At 47.6% G+C, this 22474-nt stretch overlaps 1 protein-coding gene across 1 annotated transcript in view; it reads right to left on the bottom strand.

Annotated features, from left to right (window-relative positions):
- Cit (citron rho-interacting serine/threonine kinase) overlaps positions 1–22474 on the bottom strand; it is a 177383-nt gene that overhangs the window by 107076 nt on the left and 47833 nt on the right. Inside the window, 2 exon segments of the mRNA XM_059248795.1 lie at positions 18234–18387; positions 19809–20012. Of these exon segments, the coding sequence (XP_059104778.1) occupies positions 18234–18387; positions 19809–20012 (358 nt within the window).

Raw genomic sequence — 22474 nt, 5'->3', positions numbered from 1 at the left:
CACAGCGTGAAAAGCCACAGCCTCAAAGCCAAAGAGAAGTAGCCTGGAAGTTAGTCTCCTCTCCAGGAAGGATGAGGATGCTCGCCTTCTCTAGACCCTGTGGAGAGGAAGAGGTGTGGCAGCTACAGAGAAACAGCAACTGGACCAGCCTGTCTGCGTTTGTAGTGTCCCGGGAGCGGGCACCAGGACTTGGGAAATGAACGTGAACACCGGCAGACACAGGTCGGGAAAGACGGCACAAACACACGCAACCCAGGACACGCAGGGGGGCGCCCCTTCTTCCATACAAAGCCCACTGGGACTGGTGAGAGAATCAGTGTGCCAGGGCCTGAAAAGAAGAGCAATCTAAGCCGGGTGCGCGGGTGTGTGTCCACAGCCCACAGCCCAAGAGGTGGAAGTCACTGGAACTCTGAGACACAGACAGAAAGAAAAAAAAGGTAAACACCTGGATGCCACATCTTAAAACGACCCTGTAGGGCCTGGCCAAGTCCGTTAGATGCAACAGGGGGAGTCTGGCGGCCCCTCTTAGGCGGGGACTACGCCCACCGTCGGCATGGAAGAATCCTCACCGTCCAGCACCGTGGACCATAATTCTCCGGGGGAACAGAGGTAGAGGGACAGTGAGGGGGGGATGTCCCAGAGATTAGCATATGGGAGGTCGCACAGGGAAGTCTCCCTGAGCTTCACTCAGCCAAGGGGGCACGCTCCCACAAAGGTCACCTCACTTTTGTTTCCCTTCTTGCCAAAGGAGGGGTGAGGCAGCCCTTAGTCCTCTCTGCGCCTCCCCCTCCATGAACTACTTCACTTTTTATAGGATACCTATAAAAGCAAACAGCAAACCAAAACCCGGGTCAAGTCTAAAGCCTACCATGTACAAGACCACACTGAAGGGGGAGGCAAGACGCGGGGGAATAATTCTTAGACTTCATGTGACACCTGGAAAGGTTTCTTTTTCGGCCTGTATACACTTTGGGAGTGGGGGATGAGGCTGGAGAGAGCTCAGAGGGTAAACGCTAGCCACGTAAGACTGACCACCCGAGCTCAGACCCCAGGAACACGTGTAGTCTTAGCACTATGATGCAATGGGAGGTGGAGACGGGAGAGCTGTCTAAAAGCTTATGGGCGAGGTGGCCTAGAGAGTGCAGCAGGGCGGCAAAAACCCGGGAGAGTGGAAAGCAGTGAGGGCTGACCGCTTGAGGGGCCCTCTGACTTCCACACGTAGCACCCACACTTCCACACACATAAATAGATAAGATTATGTTTTTCCTTAGGCTTAAAAAAAAAAAAAAAAAAAAAAGAGCCAGGTGGCGGCAGTGCACGCCTTTAATCCCAGCACCAGGAGGCAGAGCCAGGCAGACCTCTGAGAGTTCAAGGCCAGCCTGGTCTACAGAGTGAGTTCCGGGACAGGCACCAAAGCTACACAGAGAAACCCTGTCTCAAAGCCTACCCCCCCAAAAAGAAGAATTAGTAGGTCATTGAAATCTTCTTGATGATTAGTCCTAAGTTGATGCTGACCCAGCACACAGCAATACTGCCAGGCACGTAGTAGGTATCCAATGGATGTTTAATGAGCGAATCTATGACCAAATGACTTGAGCATGGACCTTGCGAAGAGAAGACGTAGCATAGCACTGGACTTGAAGAAGATACCTGGTGTTTGGATCAAATGAGAACGCTTTAAAGTCAAGATTGTTCTGTCTGAAAAATATGTTAATGAGCACCTATATTAATATTTTCCTATACAGTGTCGTGATATCAACGGCTCTCCTCACGCAACATGCCTACCACACTACCCGATGACAAACGCCTATGAAGTCAGATATTAAGCTCTGTTCATGGCAAAAGACGAGAAGAAAAACAAGGTGTGTGGGGGGGGGGGTGTTTCCCTGTGTTTTTAATATTAATTAACATGTTGGAGGTGACAGCGGGGCGCACTCTCCTTAGTGACAGAGGTAACTTTGAGGGGAGCCCCACCTCCATCCCCAGTTATGAGACAGACAGGAGAACAAGGCTCTCGGAAACAAAGGCTATTTTAAGAACTGAAGTTAATTTCCCTTCATAAATCCCCTCTCCCTCTCTGTCCCTCTCTCTCCCTCTCCTTCTCTAATCCTGACATTCATTAAAAGCTTTAGGGGGAAAATTTATTGTCTTCAAAACTGTTTCCTTTTCAACAGCAGTGAAGTAAGAGGCACGAGCCCTCACCCTCCCGGCTCTGCCTCTTTCCAGCACGCCCCCCCCGCCCCGCCCCCCCCCCCGCCCCCCGGCCCTCCCGGCCCTCCCGGGCCCACATTTAGTTTTTCAGCCTAAAAGATGAACACTGAGATTGTCTTGTTTGGGCCTAGCGTTTCAAGCTTCCTGCACTGGACTCTATAATCTCTGCAATGGCAGAGCTGCAGTCTTGCTGCTACACACCTATCAGAGCATCCCGTGTTTATTTAATATGTTTATTTAATACGGGTTCCAGTGGAGCAATTTGTGACAGGAACCCGGACTGCGGTCCAGTTTCTCAGACTTGCTCCTCCAGGAAACGTGCCGCTTTATGGAACTCAATGCGTGATATACTTCAGAGTATCCGACCGGGTCGTGAAGCACTGACACATTTAAAGAAAAGGATGTTAGGAAACCGCCCGGCATGGTGGCCCGGGCCTGTATCCCACAGCTCGGGAGGCTGAGGCAGGAGGGTCAGGAGTTACAAGGCTGACGAGGGCTACACAGGTTAAAAAAAATAAGAAGAAAGAAAGAATGGAGGAAGGAAAGAAAAAGGGAGGAGAGAGGGGGCTAAAGCCTGCTCCGAAGCTCTGAGTCATCATCAGTCTGAGCCACTGACAGATTGCTGTATTGTACCGAACTGCAAGATGAAGGGCAGCTAGCTAGCGCCATGTCCCAAAGGACAAAGGCGCCTAAGTAGAGTGTATGATAATGCCACGATCCATCAGGACTGTGGACCGCGCTCGGTAATGTTCAACTGATGCGCTACAACCAAAGGCACTTTCAGTTCGTCCCAGCTACATGATGTCCTGCCCCTCACTGGACAAAGTAGATCCCATACTCAAAAATGAAGATTACAAATAATAATAATAATAATAAAATTCAAGCTTTCTTACCTGCATGACGAAGGAAGCTTTGACACTAGTGAAAGGCTAATCGCATCCCCTAGGGGTTGGACAGTGGGTATGAGAAGCAGAGGGTACACAAAGGGAGGGGTGGCAAGTTTGGCTGATGAGGAAGAAGTGGATTTCTGCATGTTCCACAAAGCAAGGAGCGCGGAGAGACTGAATCTCAAGAGTTGGCTAAAAGGTATCCTCATGAGCTCAAGTGGGGGAAAAGAGGTACTTTTAAAGGGCTGGGAGTTGGAGCAGGGGCCCCAAGAAAGCCGTGGGTAAGGAGGCTGACCTTGAAGGAGGGAGCCCTGGATTCAACGAGATTGAAGATAATATCAGGGAAGGTCTTAGCGGACTGGACAGATGCAATCTTTCAGTAGTCACGGTCAAAAGGGGTCAGTGCTAGAATTCCGCCCATAATGGACAGGTCTCTAACAGTCAACGTGACACATTCCACACTCGGGAAGTGAGTGGTAACAGAGAGGGAAGATGTGGTGAGCAGGGAAAACTTGATGATCTTAGAAATACCCAGTGCCAAGATCTTACTGTGAGAAAAGGGGCTGTGGTAGAAAGACAGAGAAGGCAGCCAGCGTCTGAGGGATCATGGGAATAATGCAGGCGAATAAGTTAAGTTATGGGATGAGCAAACAAAACTGTATCACAAACAGACACACGTAATTCAGCCTGTGAGAAGAGACAGCATTGCCCAGAACCTCGGACCCACCGCCTGATTTCTTTCTTTGGGGTAAAGTATGGTATGACCACCCAACAACACATTATACAAGAAATTTGGGGAATCCGACAGAGCAGATCCAGTTTACAGCAGCAACCTTAAGTAAAAAATGACTTCATCTCTTTGACTCCCCAAAGAGACAGAAAAAGACTTTATTTAAGGTAACACTGTTTTGGCGATCAATTTTTTGCCATGCTGTCTTCGAGATAAATAAGGAAGTTAGCATAGGAAAGTGTGCTTCAGTCAATTAATCAATCTAAAGAATGCTGGCACCTGTCTGCTAACAGCTAAGCCAGTAGTCCTATGGTTGGTGATTAAAATGGATCTCTGGTTTAGGAGTTCTGACCTGCCATACCCCAAGGCTATGTTCCTCCTCCAAATCTGCTTAATATTAAGTGCTTAGGGGCTGGAAAGATGGCACAGTGGTTAAGAACATGTGGTTCTCCCAAAGGCTCACAGTTCCATTTCAAGCACCCACATCTGGTGGCTCACAACCACCTGTAACTCTGGCTCCAGAGTATCTGACGCCCTCTGCTGGCCTCTACAGGCATCTACACTGACATGTGCACACACACACACACAAATAAATACACCACCACCCCACAGACATAGATAATTAAAAATCAAATAAATTAGGCTGGAGAGATGGCTGCTCCTCCAGAGGTCCCAAGTTCAATTCCTATCATCCACGTGGCAGCTCGCATCTGTAACTCCAGTCCCAGGAGATGCAATGCCTTCTCCTCACCTCCAAGGGCACCAGATAGCATGTGGTGCATAGATATCCATGCAAGACAAACACCCATATACATAAAATAAAAGATTTTAAAAATAAATAAATCTTTAAAAGTATTGAGTATTTTGCCAGGCAGTGGTGGCACACACCTTTAATCCCAGCACCCAAGAGGACAAAATAAAACCAAACCAAAAAAAAAAAAAGTATTAAGTATTTGTAATTGACTTACATTTTTCCCAAAAGCTTATACACTTGGAGTTGCATTCCCCCCACCTCCAGGGTACAATTGAACCAGATTTCTTCTCTATAGATTGACTTTTCCTCCCTCCCCCTTGGCTAGGTAGTCAGCAATCTGTGAGCCACCTACATTAGGCTAGAAATACCTAAAAGAGGAACATTTCCAGTGGAAAGAGTCATGACTGCACTTCTCTGCGGGCCTGGATTTGGAGTGTTTCCATCAGGGGATGTCCACGGGGACACATTTCAGAAGGAGGGAGGGAGGGGCTTCTCGGCTTCCATGCCCTGGGATCAGCCACGGCAGACCCCAGCAATCTTCACTTCCGACACTTTTCCCTGAATCACCCACATCCACGAGCACAGATGGGCCTCAGTCTCGGCTGTGCTGTCCTCTTTGCCTCGGGCTCTGCTTCTCCAACACTTAAAATTTTTTACTCTTTTTTTGAGACAGAGTCTCACTCTGTAGCCTTGGCTGGCCTGAGCTCACTGTGTAGACCAGGCTGGTCTTGAACTCAATGCCTGCCTTATCACCCTCCTGACTGCCGGGATTAAAGGCATGTACCACCACACCTGGCTAAAGCTTTTTACTCTTAAATGTTTATTATAAACCAAAATTTCCATGCCCTAAAGTAGCTAAGAAGCAAAATGAACCCCTCACATGTCCATCACCCAGCTCCAACCTCGGCAGCTCTCCTCTCATCCTCTTCATCCCGCCCCACCCTCACCTGGCTTGTCTGCTGACCCGAGACGGCACACCCACTGTTACGTTACTGCAGCTGGAAAGCTCTAGTCCAGGGTTTCCCACCAGTGGTTTGCTGACATAAGAATGGGAAAGTCCCTGTTGATGGGGTTGGCACAGTTATACTTATCATAGTGTTCAGCAATAATATCCTTGGTCTCTACCCACAACAGCACCCCCAACTCATCAAACATGTCTTGAATACCACCATGTCCGTCACCAACTGAAAACTACTCCTCTACAGATAAGGATTTTTAAAAAGCATCGTTGCGGTGGTTATTCCATGCACGTGTGAGTACGGGTGTGGGGCGCACAATAGCATGGGTAGGAAGGTCAGAGGACAGCTCTCAGGAGTCACCTTTCCCCTCCACTATGTGCACTCCAGAGGGTGTTTGCACACGCTGACCCGTGTCGCCAGTCCTAGATACGACCTTAGAAGAAACATAACCAGCGCCTGTGCAGTGGCTCTGCAGGCGAGGAGAACACTCCCCATGAGGGCTGACAACCAGAGTGAGGCCCAGGACCCTTGCGGTAAAGCAAGACAGCCAACACTCAAAAGCTGTCCTTTGACCTCTACATGTACACTGTGGGATACATACACAGACACGCACGCATGCACGCACACATACACGCAAATGTAATAAAAAGCTTAAAGACAGAAGAAAAAAGATGCATAACCACAGGTCCACCACCACACCCACCGAGACAACTGTCCACTCCACACCCATGTCTATGCTCAATTTTCCCCACATGTTCCAAAAGATGCCTCTTTAAGTCACGAACCAGCAAGCTGATGTCTCTTTGAACCTGAACACTCTTCTTCCTTGAAAAAAGAAAGGAAAGAAAGAAAGAAAGAAAGAAAGGAAGGAAGGAAGGAAGGAAGGAAGGAAGGAAGGAAGGAAGGAAGGAAGGAAGGAAGAAAGAAAGAAAGAAAGAAAGAAAGAAAGAAAGAAAGAAAGAAAGAAAGAAAGAAAGAAAGAAAGAAAAAAGGAAAGCCATTTATTTGTTTAAGGAACCGTGCAGAATTTCTCACATCTGGACTTGGCTGGCGGTTTCCTTGGAGCATCATGTAACGTGTCTCTCCATTCTCTATGTTTCTTGTAGGCTGGCAGATAAACCCAGGGCCTTCTGAATATTCACACGCAATTTTTTTTTTGCTGTGAGCATCACCCAGGATTGTCACCTTGCTATCACATGACATTAGGGAGGACAGAGCACCTGACCTCGATTTTTGTGATGTGAAAATCGATCCATTAGTTTGATGATATCACCCTGATTCCCCCCACCAGAATGTTCTCTCCAATCTTTCACCTAATGGGTTCAGCAGCCACGGCGATCATTATCTCTGAGCCGTTACTTCAGAAGTGGCTGCCAAGAGGAGGCTTTCAGACACCCCCCTTCAGCCCACATGGATTAGCACATCAGCAGTTCGGCTGCTCTGTCATACGCTCAACTGGAAAGATGGGATGGACGCTTGGCTTTCTGTATTTACATCAGAGTAGAGAAACTGGGGCCTTGGCAACCTCGAAGAGTGACCAGTGAGATTCCTTCTGGGCATCATTATGCACTCATCAATTTTTTTTATGTGTTTGGTGTGTTTCAAGACATTTCAGTCTTTTTGATTGTTCCAGGCTAGGCCAGTGGAGTTAATGTTTCAGTTTACAGGAGCCAGAAGAGTAAGTACCAAGCCTCTCCACCCCTTCCTGGGGTGAGGGAGACCAATCCAGAATGCGGGGATATCTAAAGGACAATGACATAGCTTCTTTGCCAAGTCAGTGTCGTGAATATATATACATATGAATGTTCAGGAGTTCTCGTGTGTGTGTGTGTGTGTGTGTGTGTGTGTGTGTGTGTGTGTATGTGTGTGTGTGTGTATGTGTGTGTGTGTACATGCATGCAAGTGTAGGGCCAAAGGTCAATGCCACATGTCTTCCTTGATAAACAGTCTGTCACTAACCCTGGAGCTTACCAGGCCAGCACATTCCAGGGACCCTCCTGTCTCCACCTCCCTAGCTCTGGGATTACAGCAGCATGCCAATTCTGACTTTTGACATCCAGCTGGGATGCAAACTCGGATCCTCCTGCTTGCACAGTAAACACTTTGCCAGCTGAGCCGTCTCCCCAGACCTCTAAAACTTTTTAAATCGGGAGTGAGGGGGAGACGACTTAAGCCTATCTCCACGGCTGACTATATCCCACGATCAGAATGACTCTGGGTCCAACTGTTTGGAATATTAGGGAGCCTCACAGACACTGCTGCTGAGGATGTAAAACAGAGCAACCACTGTGGGAAAAGTCGGTGGCCTCTTTGAAAGTTAAACATGTCTCCCATATGGTCTGGCCGGCCGTTCCATCCCTGCTCTAGTCCAGAGAAATGAATGCATGCGTCTGCAGACGGGTGCCCACGTGGTAAGAGCAATCTTATTTCAAGTGGCCAAAAACTGGAGACAGCCCAAACGTTCACTGTCAGGTGGTGAGATAACCAGCAGACCCCCCCCACTGACGAACTATGACTCATGCATCAGCATGGAGGCACTTCAGAACAGTGATACCAGAGAGGGCTGACAGCACACACTGTATGATTCAGTTCACAGAACTCTGGAAAATACCAACGAAACTACCCATGCTTGGAACTAGTTCTATGGTTTCTAGGGACAGAGGAAGGGATGGGGGAGGATGGAAGGGAGAGTCACAGGGCACATAAAGTTTTGGGACATGTTTGTTTGCTTAAGCCTGGTGGTGACTTCACAGGTCTATACACATATCAAAGTTTTAAACTGTAAAGTTTTGTACGTCTTTGTACATTTTGTAGACTTTGTACGTCTGTTATTCCTCAACAAAGCTGTGTCCAACCGCTGGGAGATCTTTTATTCTCTATCCTGTCCTGGCTAGGGAGTGACTACCCCATTCATTTCTTCCTGCAAGGCAGAAGTATTAGACAAGCACACCCAGTCTCTTTCTCCCTCACCCCTTCCAAGAGGGAGGAGCTCACCGCATCCCCCAGAGCAGAGGAGTCACGGTTTTACTAGGAGGTAGGACTGTGTGCCTCACAAGATCCCAGCTCAGCAGCCCCTCTTCTCCATGCCTGCATCCAGACTTGGCAGGCACTCAGCCAACTGGCCACTCTTGTCCTTGCGCCCAGAGGCCTCTTCGGCAAGGCCAATCCACCTATGAAGCAAGGTTTAATATTCTTCTGAGGGATGGGCAAATTTGTCAGCATCAAAGGTTACTGAACACTAACATCTCGGGGGCCAGTCCTTTGCATATGTCCCTTTGAAAGTCAGGAAGGGCTGTCTCTGGCCCCAAACCGTGAGTGCTACAGTTGAGTATCCACTCCCGGGGTGCGCAGAATGGCCACATTTATGCACTGGAAAGTGTTCCCAACCCTGAGTCATGGACACCTGTGCCCTCCACTGTGTCCTCACGCTGTCATCTCACGTGACTCCCGCCAACAACCCCCTTTAGTCCCATCCAACCTTCACCCTCAGAAAATGAGCGTAAATGCAATCAACACACTTCACAGAATTGATTGGAAAGTTGGCTGCTGAACAGAGTCCCAGATGTTTAATATCGTTTTGAATCGTGGGCCAAATCATCTCCATGCTTGCTTGTTCGTGAAAGGGCTTTCAGCGAGCGGGAGCTGAATGGTGGGGGACTCCAATTTCTGGGTTCCCTAACAAACCTATTCCCATCTCCCATCTTCTCCATGGAAAGGCATTATCTTATCTCATTTAGAACTGATCCAGTTGAAACCTGGCACTGTACCACAAAGAGGCACAAGAAAACGGAGACTCACGGAGGGGCGCACTTTGGAGGGATACGGTCCATCATATCACAGGAAGCTTTATTTATGGGACATCCAGTGTGGAAATTCCCCAAAGGTCAATATTTGGAAAACCATGCTGTTGAAGAACAAACCACTCTAGACTCATATTCCTTATGAAGTAGGACTCTATCGGTTCCTGTGACTCTCCTAGGCCACCAGGAAGCTAGGACTCCCAGATCATCCTCAGCAACATACTAGGAAATCCCTTGTTTTGCTCTGAACCAGTACTTTATTTCCTGAACCAGATACACCCTTCACTCAGATCCCCTACACCCACTCCATCTTAATAGTGCAGTTGTCTCTAGAGTAAGTTGTCTCCATTTATAACGTAGGATATATACTTTTAATATCTCTGGCTGTGGCCTCCAAACTCACGATAGAGGAGAAAAGACCTATAATCCTAATTCACAAGCATTTAGCTCCCTTTAGCCTATTTTTCCCCTTAATCACTTACCCTCTAAAAACAGAACAGCCCCCAAGAGATGCATAAATATTCCCAAATATTCCCTAAGAGGCTAGTCTGCATCTCTTCATCATTCCTTCTCCATGTTCTGGCCGGCTGGTTTCTGCACTGCTCTACGGCAGCACACTGTCTCCCTCCCCCTCCCCCTGCTGATACCCAAGGGGCCTCAGTTCCTCTTCCTTCCTTCCTCCTGTCCCTACAGAGACCTGGAGACTGGCAGAGGGACACATTTCAGCGTCAACCAAGTCTAACAAAGAAGCTCACCTCTGTCCTCCTCCAAATGGTTATCAAAACAAAACCCTGCCAGATACCTGGCTCAGGCAATGGCAACTCTGAATCTGGCAGCTTTTAAAGAGGTTGAAAGCATGTGAGCAATCACGTCACATGTCCCATAGAGATAATGCTATCCTACAGGCAAAATGCTGAAGTACAGAAATGGAAGACAAGTGTTAAAACTATAAGGGAATATGTGTCTGTGTGAAGGTGTCTGATCCCCTGGAACTGGAGTTACAGAAGGTTGTAAGCTGCCATGTGGGTGCTGGGAATTGAACCTGGGTCCTCTGGAAGAGCAGCCAGTGTGCTTAACCACTGAGCCATCTCTCCAGCCTCAAAACTATAAGGGAGTAAGACAAGAGCTGTCCACAAGAAATCGACTTCAGAACAGTAGTCTTATAAAGCCTTGGCTTCATTCTTCCCAGTGATACACGAAAATAGCCTGCCAATAAGAACGTCTAAATTTTTGTTTATCTGGTTGGTTGGTTTGGTTTGGTTTTGTTTGAGACAGGGTTTCACTGCGTGGCCCTGGCTATCCTGGAACTCACTCTGTAGACCAGGCTGGCCTCGAACTCAGAGATCCTCCTACCTTTGCCTCCCGAGTGCTGGGATTCAAGGTGTGCACCACCACTGCCCAGCTGAACACCTATATTTTTAAGAAGCAGAACAAAGATGTCATCTAGAGTACGGGAGGCGATGATATTTTATATCACCATAGAATTCTCCAGAAAGTTACATAAGAAACTCATAAAAGGAGAGACTGGACATGGGACGGGAGAGATTACTGACCCTACAACTGTCTATATCAATTAGTTTTTTGAGATTTTTTTTTTAGATTTATTTTTATGTGTATGAGGGTTTTGTCTGCATAATGTATGTGCATCACAAGCATGCCTGGTGTCCATGGAGGTAGGAAGAGGGTGTTGGCTCTCCTGGAACTAGAGTTAAGTTAGAGACCATTCTGAGCTACCACAGGGCACTGGGAACCTAACCCAGCTTCTCTGCAAGAGCAACAATTGCTCCTAACTGCTTAGCTCTATTTCCAGCCCCTGGTATCGCTCAAAACTTCCACCATTCCAGCATTCTCAAAATAAATAAAAGCTAAAGAGGTATGTTTTATTTAGTGGTATTTTAGGTAGGATGGTGGTATATACTGAAGTCCCTAGCACTTGGGAGACTGAGGCAGGAGGATCATAAATCTGAGGACATCACAGGCTACATAGTAAGACTCTATTTCAAAAAAACAGCCCTCACAAACAATATAAAAGTAAAATAAAAAGGCTAGAGTTGGAAGGACCTGAATTCCACACCTACCACAGACAACTGCATGATCCGTGACCGTCACTAAGGGCTCATGTCTTCAAGCCCCAGTGTCGTCGTCATGTGTACTGTGGGATTAATTCTAGTAATTAATTGGCTCACTGGAGGTCTGGGGAGGAACAAAAGGGGCAGTAAAATGCACAGTATGCTTTGCAGAGTCTTGGCACATAGTGGGTGCTTAGCCTTCCAATAATACTTGCCTAAGAAGTATTAATGAAGGGCACTTAACCCATCCTCCATTAACAGGGATCTAGACAAGAGTAAATGGGAGAGATATGCAAATTCTCTTTTGCTATCAGACGAAGAAGAGGTACACCATCATCTTGAAGGATGTAAAGTCTACCTGAAAGAAAAGCTTTAAATTCATTCCTCAAAGGTGTAGCATAGCCGGGCGGTGGTGGCGCACGCCTTTAATCCCAGCACTCGGGAGGCAGAGGCAGGCGGACCAAACCCTGTTTCGAAACAACAACAAAACAAAGGTATGGCATAAAAGCCAACAGTTCTGGGCCACTGAGATGGTTTATCAGGTAAAGGTGCTTGCTGCCAAGTCCGGTAACCTGAGTTCGAGTCCCAGGACCCACAAGGTGAAAGGAAGAAACCGATTCCCACCAGGTGTCCTTTGACCCCACACACATACTCACGTAAATAAATAAATGTAATTTTTAAAAATTAAGCCAACAATTCTAAACGGTTACAACCGCCATGGGAGTCCCTAAGCAGAGAGCAGCCTCCTCATCCTGAGCCTAGAAGTCAAAGCGAGGAAGACCCACAAAGATGAGCAAGAAATGCTAGGCCTGACACATTGGATTTTTCTCCTCCTCGGTAGCTTCGTACACTAATATGCACAGGGATCACCGAGGGATCTTATTAAAACACAGCTTCCGACTTAGGACCGAGTCTCCGCGTCTCTAACAAGCTCCCAGGCGATGACACTGTTATTGGTCCATGGACCACAACTCGAGCAGAAAAGTCCCACTGAACCTCCACAACAGTTCTGAACTTATTAGCAATAGCCGTCTTGAGGGATTAACATTACTGGAATGTCATTCTTCCTCCTGAAAATTCTCAGCTGGGACAACTGTCTCCCTTGAGTCCCCGCCTCAAGGGACCGTGAGCAAGTGTGGAGACGTTTTTTGAGTCTCACAACTGCAGAATGGGATGCTAAATGACAGTGTGGGTAGAGGCCAGGGATGATGAGAGGCACACTGTAATTCACACAGCAGGCCCACCACAAAAAAAAATCATCTGGCCCCGAATGTCAGCAGGGCCAATGTTGGGAGAGCCTGCTCTAAAAAACATAATGTTCTTTCTTCGCCATGCACCTGAGGCTACAAATCCTAATGGTAAAAGCAAGCCATTGATCCAATGTCCTTGCCCAGGTTGGCTCTGAGAAATGAGGGATCACAAGGTGGCGGGCGGATGCTGTAAGTAGAGAAGGGTCTCCGGGTCTGTGTTTTCTTTAAGGTCAGGCATACGTGGTTCAGGAACCCGGTGGGGGAACCGACAGCACATGAAACCTTACAGTTCTAACAACTGTTCAGGACCACAGCTCTATTCAAGCTTATCCAGGACTCCAAGCTCCGTGCAGGCAGGACCACCTTCAGATGTGCTCATGCAGGGCCGAGGATCCCACACAGCACCTTGCACACTGCAGACGCTCAGATGCCCGACTGAATCTTACACTTCCAAAGTTACTTCAACTCCAAACATTCTCAAACAGGCCCAGAGGCTAACGGGCTCACTCCAGTGCAGCATGGTCCATCATTCACCGTCATCACTACCACGACCATCACCGCTTACCGAAATTGCTCATACGAGGGCAAGCACAGTATTGCAGAAAGAGCACAGGTTTTGAATCACGTGGATTTTGACACAAATCCACACCCATTCGCTGATCTTGAGTAAGTTACCGTATTATCCACATCTGTAAGATGGATCTAAAACCCAAGAGTTTTGAAACAATACCATGTCATACGTTAGAATTTCTCGAACTGGGGTAGAATAAACGTAGCCTTCGCTGCTAAAGGACTGCAATTTTTAAAAGAGGAAGCTACACGGTACTATTTACTTTTTTATACACAGGATCTTCCAACACTGTCACTCAGCGATGGGTAAGCACAGAATCTCTCCTCTTCAACCAAATGTCCCCACCCCTCCCACGGGCTTACAGTCACGTGACTACATGTTTACAGTCTAACTACCAACTGCCCAGGGCCAGGCAGAGCAGGGAAAGGGACATCTATTTGGAAAGGGAAGATCTCCATGTGCCATCAGCATGGGCTCGCCACTGAGTCACTGCTGGAGCAAAACAAAATGTACTCTCTGCTAACAAATGCTACAGACCTGGAAAACAGGAAGAACTTGGCGAGAACTGCTTCGTGTTGAAAACAGTGGAAGACCCAAGAGGAAAGGCCCGTGTCAGGAGTGATAACCAACGCTAGTTCTCCAGGACATGAGCCAGAAACACTCAAGAAGAGAATTCACGGTCACCTCTCGCATTGACGCCATCCTTGAGACACAAAGCCTTGCGTGAAAGGTGTAAGTATGCCAGTTCCGTTGGGGGAAAATATTTTAAAAGAAGTGCTCTGGGAAAGCGCCAGACAGCAAAACCTTCCCGCTGACAGGACCAGAGAGATGCCAAGGAACACCAACAGTATGAGAGCGGAGAGCGCTGACTGGCTCCCGGGAGGAGAGAAAAGTCAAGCTGGGTTAAGACCGGAATCTGAAACACCGGAACTGAACTGCCCAGGGCAGCTGTTAGGGTTCAGGAGCCCCGGGAGTGCAGCCCTGAAATAATGACAAAAAGCAGCAGCAAACACAACCTTGCAGAAGGCTGGGAAGGAGACATAGAGTGATCGGTGCCTAGACACCCAACAGCAGTAACGCCGCACAGAGTCCTCCATTGGCTGGGAGAATAAAAACCCCTGAAATGGGTCAGACCCCCAGGTCACATGCTCTTGCCCACGACAACTCCAAGGGGCAGGGCCTAGGAGGGCAAGGATGCTCCGCCCGGCCTCCCTCACTGAACTTCCTGTCCTGTCACTCATCAACCTGCCTGGACCCTTCTTAAATTGCATTTCTGTATCCCGCCAGGGCCACCTCTCGAGATAATGCGCTTTCGACGATTATTACCTGCTGTGTTAAGCAGTACTTTCTTTCATTGGTTACAACGAGAAAGAGAAGAATGAGGGGTGCCACGGCGAAGAGGCTAATGTCGCTTTCATCAGGGGACAATATCATGTTGTGGGAAGCGGAAATGTTCAACAGCCGGGATCATAAGGCATTCAAGTGGTGACCGTGAACTTGGGAAACTTTGATGACTGCAAGGGTTCTTGGCTGATGAGAGTCACTCCATGTGTGTTTGTGAGAAACAGAATTAGACAAAGACGTAATTTATGTTAGAAAACAGCTCAAATCACTTGGAGTACAGCAATGTTCTGATTCATAAGGCCCTGAGCTGATTGCAAACACACACACATAAAAGAGAGTAACCTGCTAGCAGACACCGGGTAAAGACCGTGCCTCCGCATGGTCAGGACCCACCAGGCACAACCAATCCTCAGGGAGAACGAGGATTCCAGGCCCGGCTGAGCTACCTAACCGACTGAGCCTAGCAACACCCAAACAAACACCTTCCTGTGTATGGGCCATAACAGAAGAGGGACCCGAGCTGGTAAAACTGGTGAAACCTGTTGAAAGTCTCAAGTTTAAGTAATAATATCATCAGAAAAATTTAGTCTGGGCTTTAACAAGTGAGACATTGTTCTACAAGAGCTATCCACATTAGGGATAAGGAAGTGAAAGGTCCAGAGACAGGGCATCAACTCTGCAATTTTTCTGGAAGTCTGATAGGACAAAACACAGGTTTATTGAAATGAAAAAAAATTTGTTTATTTAAGCACACTTATTTTGCTGAGTCTTTGGAGCCATTAACTACACCGGGAGCCGGCAGTCAATAAAAATCATGTGCATATGTGTGCCCGCGCACAGGTGAGCATGCATGTGCAGGTGGCCACAGACACTAGAGAGGACATGGGCTCCCCTGGTGGTTGTGACCTTCTGACGTGGTGCTGGGGATGAAACCCTGGTCCTCTGGGAGAGCAGCAGGCTCTCTTGACCAATGAGCCCCACCCCCAGCCCTGTCTCCACCTTCTGAATGAGCATCGGAGTCCAGTCCTCTATGGTCTCCGCACATGCCTATGTGCACACCCCCGCTGCTGCTGCTGCTGCTTCTGGTCACTGATTCCCTGAACAATTCACGGCGTCTCCTATCAGGGTTAGAGTTCACCCAGGCGTTACTCCAGTATATGCAAGTGGTGTGTCAATTTATATAAAGATGAACCTGGGCAACCTCAGATGGAGGTATCCAAGAGGGAGGGGGGTTGTCCCTGGAACTCCCACCCCCACCCCACCCCCGCAGCAAGAAAGGGCAAACTCTCACAGCAAAAACAACATCAAGCCCTACCAAAACACAAAATAAAGTTACTCAGATAATTAACCGCCATTCACCGACTTACCTCGGTGGAAATGTGTTGTTAGGCATAATTAGCAAGCTCATGCATAAAAACATTAATTGCTTGTTCAAGAAGATGAGATAAAAAGGCAAGACAAGAAAAGATTAAGTGCCTGAATAGCATCTAAAGGATACTCTATCAAATCTTTCTAAAAGCGTTAATGGAAAGAATGAAAATATATTACTGATTAAAAAGTCTCACCTTTGGAAATTTGGAGGGAATTGGCGGAATACTAAGAAAAACAAACCAGTGTGACTACCAGAACGCTATGGTTAGGCCGTCTCTTTTAAAAGGCCATGTGCTGAAAGCTTGGTCATCACACTATGGCACTCCTGGGAGGTGGTGGCACCTTTGTAGACAAGGCCTAGTGGGTGGAAGTGAGGTCACATGACCCTAAAGGGGATGTTGAGACACAGGTCCTTGCCACCCATCGGGAGGAGAATAGGCCTCACTGTGTGCATGTGTACCTCCCACCGAGGTGCACAGTGCCACCACAGGCCCGAAGCGTCAGAGCGGAGACCACAGGCTGAAACCTCTGAAGACCATTAGCCCTGATCAACTCTTTCCCACCTTAGGTTGATTTTCCTTGGCTATCTTATCACAACAACAAAGGCCAACACACGGAAGAAAAGCCGTCAAAAGGATTTCCAGAGATACAGTCTACTGCCAGGTGTGGTGGCGCACGCCGAGTTCGAGGCCAGCCTGGTTTACAGATGTGTTCCAGGACAATCAGGGCTACACCGAGAAACCCTGTCTGGAAGAAATGCGGTCTACTGAAATACCTGAGCAGGTGTGAGAGAAACAATCAACACGGCTTTTGACTGAAAAGACTGGATCCCAACAGTGACGGTCAGTGTTAACAGTCAACTTGACAGAACCTAGACTCACTGAAGATGTGGGACCCTGGGCGCACCTGCGGGAGATTGCCTGGTTTGTGTTAACCGAAGTGTTAGGACCTGCCCACTGTGGGCAGTGCCATTCCCTGGGGAGGAGCCTGGACTGCAGGAGTAGAGAGAGAGGCTGAGCTGGGCAGCAGCTTGCACCACGTGACTACGAAATAACCGGCCGCTTCAAGCTCTTGCCTCTTTGATTTAGACGCCGTGCTGGTCTGGACCCTAGAGCTGTGAGCAGAATAAACCCCTGCTCCTTGAAGTTGCTTTGGTCAGAGTATTCTATCACAGCCATGGGGAAAAGCTCACACACCAGCTACTCTTACTTCTCAGCTGAAAGCACAAGAGCTTTCACAGTCCTTTGTCCTAAACAGGGACAGATTTCTCTGAGTTTAGACTATTTACATGTAGGTTGAATGAGATACCATGAAGTTGGGACCCATAACTAAGCACAGATCTCCCTTAGGTCCCACACACATAGCCAGAAGGTAATTTTATATATTCAATGCAACCCCTCATGGGGGGCGCACATGGAATTTCCATTTGGGATATCAGATTGGTGCTCAAAGTTTCAGATTTTGGAGTATTTCGGGTTTTGGTTTTGGTTTGTGGGGTTTCTTTTTGGGGTTTTTTGATTAGGGACGCTCAACCTGTAATCAGCACAGCTCCAATTAGAAGCTCAGAGTTGACACCTAAAAACAGCTTCCAGTTCCCCGTCTCCCATCAGCACCAAAAATAAACACACCCAACACCACCATTCTAATCTATGCTGATCACTGGGCCAGGTCACGGGGTGACCTTCAATCAGCAACATACCAAAAAAAAGGGGAATGTTTTAAAGTCTTCAAAACACAATCACCAATTCATAAAAATACACAGATAAATAAACATGTTTCTTGGTGTTGTTGATAAGTCGGATTCTTGTTCTTAAAAAAGTGATTCAGCTTATACTCTGATTATATACACAGTGAGGTGTGACTGGGGCCCTGGATGTATGCACTAGAGACTTTCTGTGCTTGGGAGGCACATGACCACAGCCCGCTGCTTATGGCTCCAGCCCAGGCTTGGCCCTCCACAGAGCCCCAGGGCCCTGTCTCCACGTCTTTTTCTCTACTGAGGATGAAATAACTGAGTCTGTGTTTCCTCTTGGAAGAAACTGTCACACCAAGGGACCACCTTTGCACGCCACCATCTGCACCTCAAACTCACTCCTAGAAATGTTCTGAAGGCCACGGACAGACAGACAGAGCTTGGCAAGTGACCCACTTCTCTGCAGACAGTTATTACTCAAAGACAGCTGCATCATTAGCTCTTTCTGCAGCTGTAAATAACAAAAGCCTTTATGTCAAGTCCAGACGGCCTTCTCAATCCCAAACCCAAGCCGAAGGAGCACGCTCTACTCACAGTTACGAAGGTTATTCCAGTCGGTTCTGGCAAAGAAGGGGTGGCAGCAGAGACCCTCAAACTTCAGTCTCTCTTTCTGGCCACACAGCAAACTCTGAATCAGATCAAGGAACTCACTGCTAACTTTGGGGTCATCCGGAAACTTCAAAAACCGCTATCAAAAAAAAAAAAAAAAATTAAAAAAAAAAAATCATTTCCTTAGCAGTGATTCAGTTTATGGCCTGAAGTGAAGAGAGAATTTCTCATACATATAACTTCTTTTCATTCTTTTTTTTTTTTTTTTAAATAAAGTTTGGTGCCCTCATAACTTTAGACCAAAGGCTTGTTCCTGAAATAAGTGGTCTGCATACATCAATAGGCCTAGTTCCTTTGTTGGGGTTCAATGGCCTTCGTGGCTTGACCTGTGCTTCCTTCTCCCATCTAATCTCACACACCCCCATCTCTCTCTCTCTGTTGTCCAACAGTTACGAGTTATTTCAGGCTCTCTGTTCATCTCATGCTGTTCTCTCAGCCTAGAACTCCGTCCACCAGCGCCAGCCCCCAGCTCTCGCCGGCCGCTTTCCTGGCTGACATTCCCTCCCACGTGCTCCCTCTATACGCCACCTTTCCTTGCCTGCTTTTGGTTTTTTTGAAACAGGGTTATCATATAGCCCAGGCTGGCCTCGAACTCAAAATGTAGCCAAGGATGCACCTGCCTGCACCTGCCCAGCGTGTGTTCTGCTCTTGCACGGACATGATGTGCTACGGTTTCTGAGGGATGATGGGAGAGAGGGTGAAGATGGTCCCCTGGCTCATCACTGCTGACCTGGTACCCACAGTACCTACTACAGTTCTGCTAAGTCTGAATTACTGAATGATCAGACTGAAATGGAGGATGAAAATTAGCTCTAGAGGGAAATTTCAACTCAAGAGAAGCCTCAGTAACAGTGTTTGTACATTAAAAAAAATATATATGCATCAACCATTCCAGGAAAATGAAAATTGGATGAGATATGAAATCCAAGGGAATGAGGCCTCTTTTCTCCCTTAAGCTGAAACTAAAAAAATGGGCTCATCCCGTTCTTTAGAAATGGGCTTAATGGAGTGCAAGTATACTTATTAGAAAGTGGTTTTAATTCTACTTTATGCATATTTGTGTGTGTACACATACATACATTACTTCAGTTCTAACTTATCTGCTCACTTCTCCCCCACTTGAGAATCACGGCTTCAGAACCAAAAAGCCTGTCCTGTCTGGTTTCTTCAGCAGCGTGGGAGGCGGCAACATCTACCTCCCAGGGTTGTTTGAAAAGGGAGGGAGCTAATAAGCCATCTCATTGATTCCAAGACTCACACTTATGCACATTTAACGACAGTGAACTCAAGATGCCTTTCACAATCAATAAAAAGATGGAGTTCAAATGGCAGCCATTTTTCCCTTTCAGAGCTACCGAAAACGCTGAAGTGCCCTCACGATGACTGACAGCTGCGATCCCGAGAGCCTCCGTGAAGAGCGTGCTCAGTGGCGCTTTCGGCAGACATCAAAGCTGTCTGCTTTACACGGGAACACTGCTTCAGATTCTAATGAGCCTTCACCTGGAAGTTCATGATGTTGTTGAAGGTGCGGGCGGAGGTTCCCTCGGTGAATGGGGTTCTCCCGTAGACCATCTCATAGGCGACCACTCCCACGGACCACCAGTCACATTCCAGGCCATAGGTGCCTCTCCGGTCCTCATTCATCATGGTCAACACTTCGGGAGCCATGTAGTCTGGGGTCCCAATGGGGAGTTTGGCATCCACCTAGACACCCGTAAATGAAATGAACACAGCACACTCTCAATTACCCACCAGAAGGTGCCAACACCAGCATCAGACACCAACCGATTCGCCAACGATTACTATCCACCCAGGCCCTTAACCCTTCTATCAAGTGGTACACTATCAAGAAATGCCAGTGCTTTACTAACTTTTAAAGGGGGTGTGTGACACAACCCAAAGGGAAACAGATAGGGTTTGCTGATGACGTATACTGTTTCAGTATACAACTGAGTGAAGATGGATTTCCTGGTACAAGTTACTGATACAACAGAACTTTCTAGCCAATACTAAGGGACTGAACCCAGGACCTTATAAAAGATAAACAGCATTCCATCCCCACCCAAGCTACATTCCCAACTCAACAGAACTTCTTTTACTCAAAAACTATATATATATATATGGCTAAGTTGGACTGGGAAGATGACTCAGTTGGTAAAGTGTTTGTTGTGCAAGCATAAAGACCCCAGTTCAAATCCCCAAAACCCACATAAAAAACTGAATGTGGGGGTGTGCCTACAAATTCCAGCACTGAGAAGGCTCATATGAGGGGACCCCAGGGGCTTTCTGCTAGCCAGGCTACCCAAATTGGTAAACCCCAATTCAGGTTCAGGGAGAGACCCTGCTTCAAAATATAAAGTGGAGAACAGTCGAGGAAGAGACCTTGTGTTGACCTCTGGCCCCCAAATCCATGTACACATATATGTGAGCACACTCACATAAACCACGCATGCATGGAGAGAGAGAGAGAGAGAGAGAGAGAGAGAGAGAGAGAGAGAGAGAGAAGGAGGAGAAGGAGGAGGAGGAGGAGGAGGAGGAGGAGGGGAGGGAAAAAAAAGCCTAAACATGAATCTATGATATAAGATCAATCTATTAATGAAAAACTAGAGACTAGCTGGCAACACAAAAACCGCATGAAGTCAGGCTAAATCTCAAGTCTGGAAAAAAAAAAATGGAAAATGGCCTTGGGATCCATTTCCTACTTCAGCCCACCAGCAGGGCACAGCGTGATGAGTGAGTCTCACCCAGGCTGCATGTTAACGAGTTCACCTTTCTCACTGGCTCCCATGGCCCCCTCACTGTTCGGAAACAAGGTCCCGCCAATCCTCCAGCGCCCGAGCTCTGCCCGTGGCAAAGGCAGACCAGGACACTGCAGGAAGTCTTCCGACAGAGCCAAGCACATTCCATTACAGGGACCCTCCTCCCTCTGTCTCCTAAGAATTCCCGGTTTTAGTGTTTAATGCCTTTGTTTCTTGAAATGGTGCTGATCAAAGAATTAGACCCCCTGACCCTCACTGGGGGATTCGGCAAGTCGGCAACCCCTTTGATCTTCAAAACTGTTTCTCGGGTTTTACTGAGCATGAAATATGAAGGTCTGAGGATGTCTGTCATCAAAGCAGAGAGGCCTGACTTCGGAGAGCAGTGTTGACCGAAGCCTGTCCCCACAGCACTTATGGCCCTCTCCTGGTCAGCAGTAAAAAACCCAACAACAACAACTCCCCCTTAAAGGATTAAAAAGTGCCCCCAACAGAACCCAAAGATCTAGGGGACATGGCCACACTCCCTTACGGATGGACACTATATTAAGAAAGCGGGCCGGGCCGGGCGGTGGTGGCGCACGCCTTTAATCCCAGCACTCGGGAGGCAGAGCCAGGCGGATCTCTGTGAGTTCGAGGCCAGCCTGGGCTACCAAGTGAGTCCCAGGAAAGGCGCAAAGCTACACAGAGAAACCCTGTCTCGAAAAACAAAAAAAAAAAAAAAAAAAAGAAAGCGGGCCGGGCGGTGGTGGCGCACGCCTTTAATCCCAGCACTCGGGAAGCAGAGCCAAGCAGATCTCTGTGAGTTCGAGGCCAACCTGGTCTACAGAGGGAGCTCCAGGAAAGGTGCACAGCTACACAAAGAAACCCTGTCTCAAAAAAAAAAAAAAAAAAAAGAAAGCGGATCTAGGCCAGGCGTGGTAGTATAAATAAGAGTTGTGGTCTAGGCCAAGCAGGGCTTGTATAGTAAGGCCTGCTGAAGAAGAGGAGGATGAGGACAAGGGAGGGGAACGACGGCAAGTTTGCTTTGATTTGATTTCAAAGTTTTGAGAGGAAGGGGGATGTTTAGAGCCAGGCACTACAAAGCCTCCCTCCCCAGTGATGGGGTCGAATGAGGCTCTTTCAGCCATGACATCAAGCTTGTCCATCCCCCTACCCAAGAAGTGAGATTTTCCTGCAATCTTCTCATGCCCTCACTTTTATTCTACACTTTTCTATATGTGTATACACGTGAACATATAAAACATTCCTGTGATTATCCCCGTCCTCTTTCTCACACGTGTATATATAACAGGAATATCAGGATATTCCTCTAACTTCCATATTCTTTCTCTTATGTATTTACACACACACACACACACACACACACACACACACACACACACGTATGTATAGTACAGGAATAATGAA

This window comes from Peromyscus eremicus, chromosome 23 (assembly GCF_949786415.1).
Source record: "Peromyscus eremicus chromosome 23, PerEre_H2_v1, whole genome shotgun sequence".
Lineage (NCBI taxonomy): Eukaryota > Metazoa > Chordata > Mammalia > Rodentia > Cricetidae > Peromyscus > Peromyscus eremicus.
Note: the sequence above shows the minus strand (reverse complement) of the source record. Positions and strands in the feature narration are given on the sequence as shown.